A 13,039-nucleotide genomic window follows, 5' to 3' on the forward strand; every position below is an offset into this window, starting at 1 on the left:
TGTGGAGAACCTACAGAGACATGTAGGCCTGATGATCAGAATCAGTCTTTCAGAATAATAACTGTTATAAAATGCATACTTCTGTGTCAGCCCAAAAGCATCACTGGCCAAGCCTTTCTAATAGATATTTTTTCTAACTGACATGGTCAAATGACGGGGGAGGCAGGCGTTCAGGCTCATTCCACTGCACCTTCATTGTAGAAGATTTGCAGACTATGATTGGGGAGTGTAATATGATGCTATGATCCTCTTCAGTGAACAGTAGAGGCAGACAGAGGCACAGTCTTCATTTGTGAGTGTAATGAGGTAAAACCCATCTTGTTTAAGACTCACAGACAAGATGTAACTCAACCATCAAACAAAATGTCACCCAGGAACCTATTCAAAATAATGAACACAATGTGAAGTGTCACACACAAAAAGTGGCACAATAGATACATTTTTCTTTTCATTTCCTCGGTAACCTGACACAGTGCTGTTTTGCCTCTGGCTTAACTCATACAGTGTTGCATGCCGTATCTCAGAGTGCAGCCTGCGTTGCAAAACTTAACACAGCTAATCGCTTAGCCGGGCAATGTAGGACAGAAGGGGATATGAAGTGGAGGGGAATGTTTAAGCTGAAAATCTCAGGCAGGAAATAGATGGAGGTTTCGGACACGGGGAACTCCTAGCCGGAAAAAGGAGTAATAGAATGTGCAGGAAGCTGTCGATAGTGCTTTCACCCACGGCTACACTAACACAACATTTCAACACTTTAATAAGGAAGCAGGTAAAGACAGATACTGCTGGGGAAATATACATTATCGCACTGGTTCATATGTCATTCTCCTGATCTACAAAAGATAAGATATACTTTATTGTCCCCAGGGGATATTCATTGTGGGCAATAGTCCAAGGGGGCTGCAATGACATGCAAAAAAAATACAATACGAAACAAAAAGACATCACAGTACAGACACATGACAACAATAAATAACACTAACCATACAATGACATGGCATCCTGAAGGGTGAGACCATATACAGCACCAATAGATAAGTAAATAAGACTATTGCACGACCCTAAATATGTAAGAACATCACAAGAATTAAGAACATAGAACACAGATACGTCTCAATGTATGTGTAAACGTTATTGAAGTCATGTAATATCTCTATAATCCTACACATACATTGAGACATATCTAAGTAGATCTCCCCAGCAGATACAAATACAAGTACTGTCAGATAATCTTTTATAATGCTTTCACATAACACTAAAAAAATGTATAATTCTTTCCAAACACACCAAAAAAGAACATCCTCAAGGGGTGACATGATGGCTACTGCAGTTTCATTACATCCCCGAGAGTTTTAAGTTGTAATTCATTAGAATTTGACCGACTCACCCTGGAATCCCTTCAGGGAGCTCCACCCATGTGTAGGAGGCTTAACTAGCAAAATGATCACCGCACTGTCAGCGAAATAGAAATGAAGAATATTAAAGAGCTGAAGGTTCTTTGTAATACGAAAGGAAATCTGACAAGATAAAAACATGGTACTTCTATTTAACCTTCATGTCCTCATCCACAGGTTTTGATGTGGGTAAAAGAAGTGAGTCATCCTGGACTAAAGACACAGTCCCATCAAACAAAAAGATGTCACTCCGCTCCACCCAGGTTATAGAAAACCTGCACACACCCCACATTTCCATCCAAGTTCAACTGAAAACAGTCATCGGCTTATGAATCTGTAATACACAAATCCACCCACTAACTGGAAAACCCAAGATCAAGCCAATTTAATTCCATCCTGTCGAGGTATCCTACAGCAAAAACTATTGAGTCTACTAATTCCTATTAAGCTTCAGGCTCTTCTGTTGCTGTGTACTAGTGGCAAGACATTTTTCAGTAAGTTCATTTAGTGTACCGAAAATTACATCATTTCTAAAGAGTGAAATTTAATGAGGTCATTTAATTTTAAGGGGAATTAGTTGCTGTTTTACAAGTAAAAAGGTAGAATTCTGTGAGTATTTTCTACAAATACAGAGAAATTAAGCCTGCATGACATGAATAAAATCTCTGATGTGTGACAGCATTATCCAATGTTGCAATGACGATGTAACTTGTGATAAATATACAGCTTAACCTTGTAGTTGCCCCCAAATTCCCACCAGTGACTCTGTGGGCATAGCTGGGGCAAGGCTAAATGTTTACATGCTGAGTGTGAATGCATGTTGTTTTTTTTTAATTATTCAGGCAGGCAGTCTTTTAAAATGTGCATGTATTATGAATGTTCATATCACAATAACAAAAAAACACAATTAATCTGTCATCACTAGTAGAAAAATTTGGGGGAAATTCTACCTTTTTAAAATTATTTTATCTCTCCATCCCTAGTCCAAAACATAGGCAAAAACTAGAACGAACCAGCAGTAACAAAACAATGGTGCAGTAGGGACAGTCTATGTAGTTCACACATCCTGTATACATGTGCACATCCACACATCCACACAGGAATAATGACACAAGTGCAGAGTTTTATGCTTAGTCCATCAATATTAAATGTTTCCTCCCCGTATCTTTGAGTAGAGGACACACGAGGGCACTCTGGTAAATCAGGTTCTATATCACACATCCACTGAGCTACATTTATCATTCATACTCCTACAAAGAACACTGTTAAGAGCTGTCACAGCATCCTCCCTGTGATAAAACTGATTCTGCACATTCCCGATGGAGATGTGCATGATTGCACAGACTCTTAATATCTCCTTTCCAGGTGCATGTGAAGTGCCTACTTAGGTTGATTTTGAGGGTTTAAAAAAAATTTATCGTTAGGCAGCTCGTTTTGAATTCTACAGCTACTTTGCAGCACAGATGTCAGCTATGCATGATGAATTTGTATTTACAATTAAACAATAATTCACTACCAGCAGCCATAGAAAAGTCAACTAAAAATGCAGAGTTGTAAAACAAAGTAAAGGAACTTGAAGTCAGCTTCTCTGATCAAAGCCAATGCTCCTCTTCACAAGTCAGAGGGTGTTTTAACAGCAGATCAGATCAAGAAGACAAGGACCCAAACTTAAACTGAGGTCAAAGCGGTAGATTAGCTTACCTCTGCAGTACTGTTTACAAGCAGTCAGCCTTATTCTTTAAGTGTGCGTCTAGATGTTATCACAAGTCTAACCACAAAGTAAATGAACCAAGACAAACATGTCCTACCTGCAGATTTTCAGTGTAAGTCCTATGCAGCAGCAGTTATCACTGGCAAGGCTGACTGCAAGCATTTTTCTGAGTCATCTGTCTCTCCCTGAACTTTTACAGTACCAAATGGCTGATCTGTAGCATTGGTTCTCTGTTCCCGTCTCAAATCAAGACAATATGTCACACCACATGTACGTTTCCCAAATCACATGCAGACACAAATACATACAAATTGCATATGTTCATGGTCAGATAATCTGCCTGATCTCTGATCTCCATAATCCTCTAACATCAAAAATAAATCAAACATCACAAAAAAGAAAAAAACTGCAAGGGATAGCTGTGCCAAAAAACGACTACATGAGATGGCTACTCTAAATGTGTTAAAAAAAAAAAAAGATCTGATTAAACAGCCTGTTCCTCCTTTTGCTGAAATTAAAACAACATCCAATGTCTTGTCAAACTTCCACTTAAATGAGCAGTATAAAAATACAGCATACTGAGAAAAAGTCAAACCCTAATGGGCTAAAAAGGCTTCATAATATGCATCTTTGGGTTTTCTCACAGTAAATTATGGATGTGGATGCTCAGCAAATGGGGATGATCCTGTTTGACCAGCTGGGCCTGCCAACATGGATGTATTAAACAGAGGATGAGGCATCCAAAAACAGAAACATGGTGGCTTTGGTTTCATTCACTGAAATGAAAGCTGCTCATCTGGTGTTACAGCCAGAATGTTCCTCTTCTTTCACAGTCAGTCTCTCAAGGCTTAGGCCCTGAGATGAACCGACCAGAAGACAGAGAATAACAAGACAGACAGAGAATAGCACTATTCACAGCCCACATACAATGCATGGTTTACTTAATTCTGACTGGTAATAATCAACATTTGGGAAAAGTCATGAACAATATTACTGTACAAAGAAGAAACCCATGCACTAACAATGTAAAGGTATAACACAGCTACAGATATTTGTATTTCATTGTACCATTCAGGAATACACTAATCTGGACAAGAGTAATCCCTGTGCCATTTCATGAAAGCCGTGTCACTTGCCAGTGCTTTTGTCCAAAAGCAGAAGGGCAGATGAACAGTCACTGGATCCTCTAACAATCGGATTCAGTTAACCCCCTTCTGAAAGATGCCTAAATCCCTTACACAATCATGTCAGAGGCATTATTATGTCATCCCACCCATAAATCACAGTCCTAAACTCTGAGAAAAAGCATGCATTAAAAAAAAAAAAAAACGGTTAAAACCTTTGTCAGCAAAGAGAAACGGATCAAATTATCTAACTGTACTGCAAAGGATTCTAAGAGGCAAATATGTTTTTGTCTTTTGATCACATTACTCTGGAACTGTTACCGTCACAAATCATATTGTCATCACATTTAGGCAAAATGCAGGAGCCACTGTATTTGATCTGCCTGGCAGATTTTACTGCAGAGAGTCCTGGCCCAGCAGACAAGCTTGTATAGTACAGCACAGTTTACTGCAGCAGAATAGTACCCTGAGTAATTATCTATCTATCTATCTATCTATCTATCTATCTATCTATCTATCTATCTATCTATCTATCTATCTATCTATCTATCTATCTATCTATCTATCTATCTATCTATCTATCTATCTATCTATCTATCTATCTATCTATCTATCTATCTATCTATCTATCTATCTGCCTGCTCGTCTATCTGTCCATACCATCCATACATTTTTCTCAGACATGACGACTGAGTCATCTGTGTGTGTGAGTGTGTGTGTGCGCGCACGTGCGTGTGTGCGTGTGCGCGTGTGTGTGTGAGTGTGTCCAGGTTTGGAGGACCTCTCTCCTGCAGTTCTCATTACAGAATCTGAGCAAACTCACACTGCTGTGCAAAAGCAGTCACTGCACACACTCCCACTGGGGAGTTAGATTACAGTGATACACAGGGTTAAGACAACACAACTACTCTGCAGTGCTCAATGAACAACACACAGGCACCACACAATGAGAAACCAGTGGCGCAAAAGAAATTACACAACTGAGGAGATTTTTTTTAATCTCAGTGTTTTGTTCCCTAACACAGCATGTGTGAATGCCTTCACATCTGTTCAGAACAACACTGCAGGTTCCTGTTACAATCTGTTCCCTCTAAACTGCTATTTCCCCACATGATTTTGATGTAATATTACAAATATTACAAATATCACAAACACATACCAAAGTTATTTGTTTTTTAAAAAAAACTGCTATAATAACTTGATTGAAGCCCACACATCTGTCCCTTCCAGTGGCACTGCTCACAGGCTATCACATTAACATTTTATCAGGAAAATTAAACAGATGGATTAAGTAAATTAGGTGAGATTCCACTTGGCTGGCAGAGGGTAACTGAATTTAGAGGCTATTTTTAGATCCTGAGAGTGGGGAGAGCTTGTAGAGACGTAGAAAGCTTATTAAGTCAGGCATCAGTGGAGGTAGGTAGGCCACATCTGGTGCACAGCTCTAAAACTAAACTGGCCAGCGAGGAGTGATTTTACCAGAACAGTCCCTACCCTGGAATTTCTTTCCCACTCAGCAGACGATCTAAATCACAATCTGGGGGATTTAAAAGGTCATAGTTTTAATAACCAGAGAATGTACTCCCTTTTCAAATACCTCAACCTTCTGTTAAGTATCATCATTATGTCTATTCTTAGAAATATCAAGTCTCCCTGGAAATGTGTAAAATTTCTGTGGTTAAAGAGAGGTCACCTCCGGTCTCTGATGCTTCCTCCTTCTTTCTATGTCTATTCTGTCCTCTGCACCAGTTTTAGGTGTGTCATTTTGTCAGATTGAAGTGGTACAGCCATTCAACCATTCACTCGCAGTTAACAACAATATGACCTCTACATCTGCTAAGCATACAAATGAAGCACCGTGGCTTTTGGCCACATTATGTCCGAGGGATGAGAGGGGGAAGACAGGCTTGGCTGAACTGTTCTGGGTGTGACTAGGACAGAACTGAACAACAGGAACCAACTGGGAAGAGTACTGAACTGAACATCACATTGGACGTTATCCACCCTGAGTAAAACCAGAGAAAGCTAATGCAGACCCTTATATAATCCATTATAAGCAGACCACCCTACGAGACTGGACGTGCTTGTAGAGGCTCATTGATTCAATGAGCTTGGTTATAAATGTAGCTATACAGTCTGTAATGAAAATATTGATTCAATGTTGGCCCAGACTGTCAACCTCTGCTATCTGCTACACATAGGTGAAATTCTGCGGTTTGGTATTTACACCCCACTGCCTCTGTGGCTGAGAACACAGCAGGGGGCTGACCAATGAGGGAGCACATGCAGGAATGATAAATAGGCTAAGTAACCTTATCGCAGTAGGTGACATCGAGACCCTGACAGAATGATAATAAGCTGGATATCTGGTGCATGGATCTATGAGTAGTTGGATCTGTGACAAAAAGAAACAATTTAATTTGACATAAGTGACTTAGAGCTTTAGACAATAAGCTGTTAAGACACGTATATAGCATTCCAGTAGTAGATAGACCTTAGTTAATTGGCAAATCCTTAGATTTGACTGGATGAATGTGTCGCAGGTCATGCACAACAGCCCACCGTACATGTACAGTTCACTGTGAATCCTCATTAGTGAAATTTAGCCCACATATGCTAGCAGAATTTCTTAAATTTCAATAAAAACAAAACTGAATCAACTCAAGGACAGAGAGTTATGCAGCAGATGTGGCATCAGGGTGGAAGTGTGATACGGTACATGCACTAAATCTGCTTGTAGTTGCTTGTGGGTTGGGCCCTAAAAACAGCTAAACATTATGAACCAAATCTTATAAACAAGACAGTTCATACGGGGAGAGCATTTCTGAAGTATGTGAGAGGTGGCGCTGCATCAAACCTCCAATTCAGTCTAAACTATAAAGACATTCCATGTTAACACAGTACAAAGTAATAATCAGCCTGAGAGATCCCAGTTGTGCTTACGTCGACACAGCGGTCAGTGACCTGTGATCATAAAGCACTGCAGTGAGCATCTCTCTTTCTTGCTTTCCATTTCTGCAAAGACAGTTGATTAATACACATTGATAAACATACTTCCCAACGGCAATCCCAAGGCTGCTTGTTTTGCATTTTCAAATCGCCCAGCTGCCTACTCTGCCACAAAAACGGATGATCAACATCTCTAAGCATGCATTTAAATGCTCTTGCCTGCCCATATACTTTGTACAAACACTTAACAACATGCAATCTGTAGCACTTTATCTCTCGCAGCTGCTGAGGAGCTTTAGCAGAAACAGCTCCTCGGTACCAAGCGATGCAATCCTACATATGTGCTGGGAGAGAGGCAGGCATACACACCTGTGAGCCGTGCGATACACCGGCTGCCTCTTGTAAGGGATGTGTAAGGAAGACTGTCCTGGTTGGCCCAACATGTTTGCTGCAGGTCTGTGATTTGCTGTGCTCTGCTCTGTTCTGCTCCTCTCAGTGGTGCCTGTATGTGTGTACTCCTCTCAGCTGGTAGTGCAGCTATGCTGACGTCTTCTGCTTAACACTGTGGCGTTGATTCATTCAAAACATCCTCTTTCCCGCTTCTCGTGCTGATGAGGTGGAGCTAAAAATACATGCAACCACTGAACTGTCCCATGTCTCCGACAGTGTTAGGCTTGTGATAGGTATAATTAAGGCCAGCCAACCTCACCAATACATCATGTAAGCGGTCCCAAAGCACCAAGTAATACCACAGGTACAAAGCATTAGCCATAACCCATATAATCATATTCTCCTCTCTCATTCCCTCCCTGTGGTGGTACTCTTCCTCTGCTCACCTCTCCTCAGCTCACTGCTAATATATGCATTCCTCAGCAGAGCTGTGCAGTCAGAGCACTTCACTGAACTGGACGCCCTCTTTGCTCCATTCCCTCTGCAGTCATGCAGGCAATTCACTGCATGTACGCTGAGAAAGAGGAGGGAAAAGCAGAGTGAGAGGGAAGATGCATAAATAAGGAAGGAACTAGGGAAAACATTTTTGACAAACTGAATGACTAAGATTCTTTTTAGGATTGGTACTTAATAAGCAACTGAGAAGGAAGGGGTCAGTAAACAGCTTAAACAGGAAAAATGTAAGGCATCAGATGAAGGAGAGACAGAGTGTAATGTAAGGCTACATCATTCGTAACATGAAAAGTGGAAGTCAAGGCTGGGCTGAGACCCAACAGCTGAAGAGACTGATGACTATGCCATGCTGCAAATGCCTACTATCAGCTAATAAAGACAGTGGGGGGTGCCGGTGAAAAATGTTTTCTGCAGCCACAAAGGACTCAGGAAGTCAACTCACAGTTTAAACTGACTGTACCTGCACTCATAAACACACACACACTCATACAAACATGCAGGTAATGCATCTGGCTGATGTTTCCCTCATCCCCCAGGCTTCATCCTCTCCTGCTCTTTCTCATTTATCTACTCTCGCCTTCAGATCTCGCTGGCATACCCTTAGGAGTCAAAAGTACTCGCGATGCAGATGTAAAGACCACTTCAACACAGGGAGAGAAAACCAGTCTGACAGACCCACAAGCCAAACACACACCATATTACACTATAGTTTATTCTTACTGCTTGGTAGAAAAAAAAAAAAAAAGAATAAACTAAAGCCAAACGTACAACAGATCAGACTGTAGTTTATTCTTTAATTCTTGGTAAAGTGCAATACACATTTGCAATACATGCTAGAGGCAAGACACCCACGACTTACAGTATCTCTATACTATTAAAATACAACTGAAAGCAATAGTTTATTCTGAATAGACTGTAACTGGTATTTTACAACTGCACATTTGCATCATACAAAGTAGTAAAAGAAAGTAGAGCAGTAAGATATGCATGTTTGTAGCGTATATAAGTATTTAACAAGTTTTAAACTTATGATCAGTGATGAAGTACCCACATCAATACTTGAACAAAAACACATTATTAACTTCTTTTGGAAAGCGATACAATTCCTGATGTTGATGCTGCCCTTCCACTGGATGAGTAATACATTCATCCTCTTAACTTGAATCATTAACATGCCCCCAGTATCTCTCTGATAATTTCAGTCTCTGATTTAGAGTCTGAATAAAACATGACGCTACATTACTACTCACCAGTATGTGATTAATCCAAATCAAAAATGTGTCCAGAACTGTTCAGTCTTGATGAACAAAAAGCACTGTCCCTCTGTTCTTTCTTTTGACGTTCAGTAACTGTGAGTAGCCTACTAGGTGGGTGTGCTAGAAAGGGCACAAAGAGCAGTGTCAGATAGAAATATAACTGCTGTTTCAGCCCTCTCTCTCCACACTACGATCACTCTTTCTAACTCTCTATTGTTCAATGCCTATGTAAAGAATCAGGGAAGGGGAAGGGTCTCATCTGCTTACAAACTCTTGAGTCACCAATCATTTTGGTAACCACATACCAGCAGTTATCACCTCACTGTGTTGTCCAGTCAATCTCATGTGCTGACCTTGGTCTTTCACTGCAACCAGAGCCTTCCGTCTCACCCTGAGTCCTCTTTATCAGATCACATCCCGGTCAGCCAGGGAGAGACAGTGAGCAGAGAGAGAGCAGAGAGGAGGGAGGACAGACTGTAGCTGAGAGGCTGGCTCAGGCTGCTGCAGTGCCAGGTCAATAATCCACGGACAGGCATATAGATAAGAGCAGAAGGCTGGATGGGGTGGTTTAGGTCGATACATCCGATGGACTGCCAGGTCAACAGTCATGCCTCACTCTATCACCCACTGCCATCTTAATAACAAGCTGAATGTACCGGCTATGACACAGATAAAGTATAGAGCATTATACCTCCCTCAGTCTGTTATGTCAGCAAATCAAAAATAAATCAGAAACAAATACATCACAGATGATGATGAAATAGATGTAGTTATCTAAGAATAGCTGATGACATTATCTGTACTTTAATATATTCTGTACAATACAGTCAAATTCAGCTGAGCCATGAGTTTGTCAAATATTGGATAAAGAAACATTAGAATTCAACTGAGTGTTAAGCTTTCATACATATATACATTTTCAACAACATAGTACAGTTATCACTGCCTTTACAATGAGGATAGCGTCAGTGTAAGAAACACTTTATGAATAATCTGTTCTGAAGAAATAAACAAACATTGGATAGTAAGAGACTCAACAGCACTATCTAGTGGTAGCATGCAGAAAAAGACTGTGCAGGAAACACATTCACATGCTCCACCACAGGTCTGAATGAGTCACACAGTGATATGCAATTGTCACAGTTCGTGCACATGTTGTCAGAATCAGCCCTACATATTTGGTACAAAAGCATTTCCCACTGCGCAAACTGCAGATGCCGTCTTGTTCACAGCATTGAGCTCTGATCACAACAATTACAAATGATCGAATCACACATTTAAAATAGCAACAATTCACTGGATCATTTGGATCATGAATAAGAAATTAGCTTTGCATCTCAGCAGTACACAGCAAATTAAATTGGATTGGCTGAGAGAACTCACACAGCTGTGTGGTCAATGTGCTCAATACAGGCTGCAGTGAGTGAAATTGCTCTAACCACCAAATCTGCTCTCATGAGCATTGGCCAGTCGGGCCTTTTCATTTATCTTTTTCACACTCGATATTCCATTAATGGGAACAGCAATATTCAATCAAGCAATCCACGATGAGAAACATTTTTCACAGCTCATACACTCAGTCTGCTGCCAAGCTTATTGAAATGTTATTCAGTTATTAAAGGACGTAGTATAAGGGTAAAATGCTACCAAGTCAGATTATTACTACAATCTATGGTGACATAAAATAAAAGTCAAATTGTGCAGACAAATCTGAATATATCTTAAAGGTGCATTACTAAAGTTAATTTGCAACAAATGTGTAGCTGCCTTTGCAAACACAGGCACTTTTGAAATTATTATTATTAGTAGTAGTAGTAGTGGTAGTGGTAGCAGTTGTTGTAATAGTATTGTAGCCTTTTCCTGAGGATTTGCTTGAGAGACAGAGAGTGCAAGTCTTTTATTGTAGACAAACGACATAATAATACCAAAATCAGCAGTGCATTGAAAGTTAGGCAATCCTTACATACTTTCCAGCCAGCTAAGCCTGTCTAAGGCTCTCAGACCCAAACCCATTCGCTTCAGCTGAGGATTTAAATACTAAAATATGGCTCACTTATGGTTTCAGAAAACCCTAACAGCAAACCACTGCACACTTCATTAAGTGTTAGTCAAACTTTAGTTCATGGTTTCCTGGGGGCTAATTCCAGCTGTTCTGTGAATATTTAAAGTACAGTTTGGACCATAATTAGAGGTCAGTAGCTCAGAAGAAGCTTTGGACCCACATTAATAGAGTTTCTACTGTTTATTTCACAAAACAGCAATTCACAGCTGTTGGTTTATGTAGTTTGCATTGTATTTCAGTGAATTAAGTCAGAGTGGTTAGTAGCAGCTTCACAGTATTACAAAGTAAATAAAACTGTTTATGCACAACTTAAATTATTACCACATTCAGTTCCGTTTACCTGATGCAAACTCTTCTAACAAATCTGCAAACTTGGGAACATTAGCCACATGGACTTAGGTGGAATTTAAATTATCGCTACACTGTTCACCTTTCCTACTGACAGAGTAAATATCAACACAAAAAACAAGGTTGGTTTTTAGAACGGCTCTCTGGAAAATCTGTTTTTACACAACATCCATCTTCCACCTTTGTGGCTGCTAAGTAATCACTGCTCACCCGTCAGGCGAGATGAGAACAGTGAGGGACCTGCTTTCTCTGCAGTAACTCCAGTCACACTCAGGCTTTGACAGAATGCGGCACAAAGAACTGTCATCTGAATTCAATCAGAGGGAGGGTATACAAACTCTTTCCTTCCTCTTGAGAGGCAGCTAAAATTATTCAGGTGCAGAGATTCCTTCTTTAACAGCGTACAAAGTGAGAAGTGACAAAGAAAGTTTTCCTATTTACAGTAACTCACTGATTTTTGGCAGATATTACATGTAAGTTTACATTTGCATGGTAGATTAGAACATTTAAGAGTTTGTATTTTTATGTTTCTATTCACAAACCACAACATAAATGTAGCTAGAACACAAATTAGATCAGCTACCTTGTTTCAATCGGCCTTTCTTCCCTTTCCAAACTGGAAGGTTCCGGCTCAGCAACCCCCTCTGTTTCATGATCAGCCGAGTCAGTCCCTTGTCCAAGAGGCAGGCAGCTGCAACAGCATGTCCCCATCCCTGCTCTGGCATCTCCCCTGCCCTGTTTCTGCTCTGACTCCCGCTCCAGCTCTGACTGGTCGACCTGCCCAAACCGTCTGGACCTTGAGTGACTCATTCGAGATAATGTATATCATCACAGACAGCACACCTCAGGCCCGCAGCTCTTAATGTAGTCATTCATTGCAGATTCTGGGGACAAATATCACAAGTCTAATCCAGGCCTGATGGAAGACTTCTTTTTTCTTCTGCTGGACAGACGTCTACTGTACCAGACTCTCAATCAACTCTTTGTTTTCACGTCTTTATTCAGTCGGCTGCTTTAACCTCCAACTCTATTTGTGGGCCCAAACACCACCGTCCCATCTGAATTGTTTGACTGCCACAAGCGTTGTCAGTCTCAGTGGAACGTGTTGACAGCTCAGCTCTTTATAAAACGCTAAAGCCATTAGAAGACAGATAGATATAACAGCTGGACATGATTTAAACATGAACAATGATCTGCTGATGACAAATAGGTGACATAAATCAGACTACAACAATGAGAGGACTGCTCTAGCACACAAACGAACCTTTTTTGTAAATCTGCCAGTGAATCTT

The 13,039-nt window shown here is 40.5% G+C and overlaps 1 protein-coding gene across 13 annotated transcripts in view; it reads right to left on the reverse strand.

Annotated features, from left to right (window-relative positions):
* Window positions 1–13,039, reverse strand: part of plekha7b (pleckstrin homology domain containing, family A member 7b) — a 76,893-nt gene that overhangs the window by 54,923 nt on the left and 8,931 nt on the right. Inside the window, exon 1 of one of the 13 annotated variants that reach the window (XM_030130978.1) lies at window positions 9,332–9,436. The exons of 11 other annotated variants lie outside the window; for them this stretch is intronic. Coding sequence is in view for 1 of the 2 variants with exons in the window: in XM_030130971.1 (XP_029986831.1) it covers window positions 7,548–7,621 (74 nt within the window). In the remaining variant the exon portion in view is untranslated. Of the gene's footprint in view, window positions 1–7,547; window positions 7,691–9,331; window positions 9,437–13,039 lie in introns of those variants that run through there. One more of the 13 variants, XM_030130971.1, reaches the window with a different exon arrangement.

This window comes from Sphaeramia orbicularis, chromosome 3, assembly GCF_902148855.1.
Source record: "Sphaeramia orbicularis chromosome 3, fSphaOr1.1, whole genome shotgun sequence".
NCBI classification, from domain to species: domain Eukaryota; kingdom Metazoa; phylum Chordata; class Actinopteri; order Kurtiformes; family Apogonidae; genus Sphaeramia; species Sphaeramia orbicularis.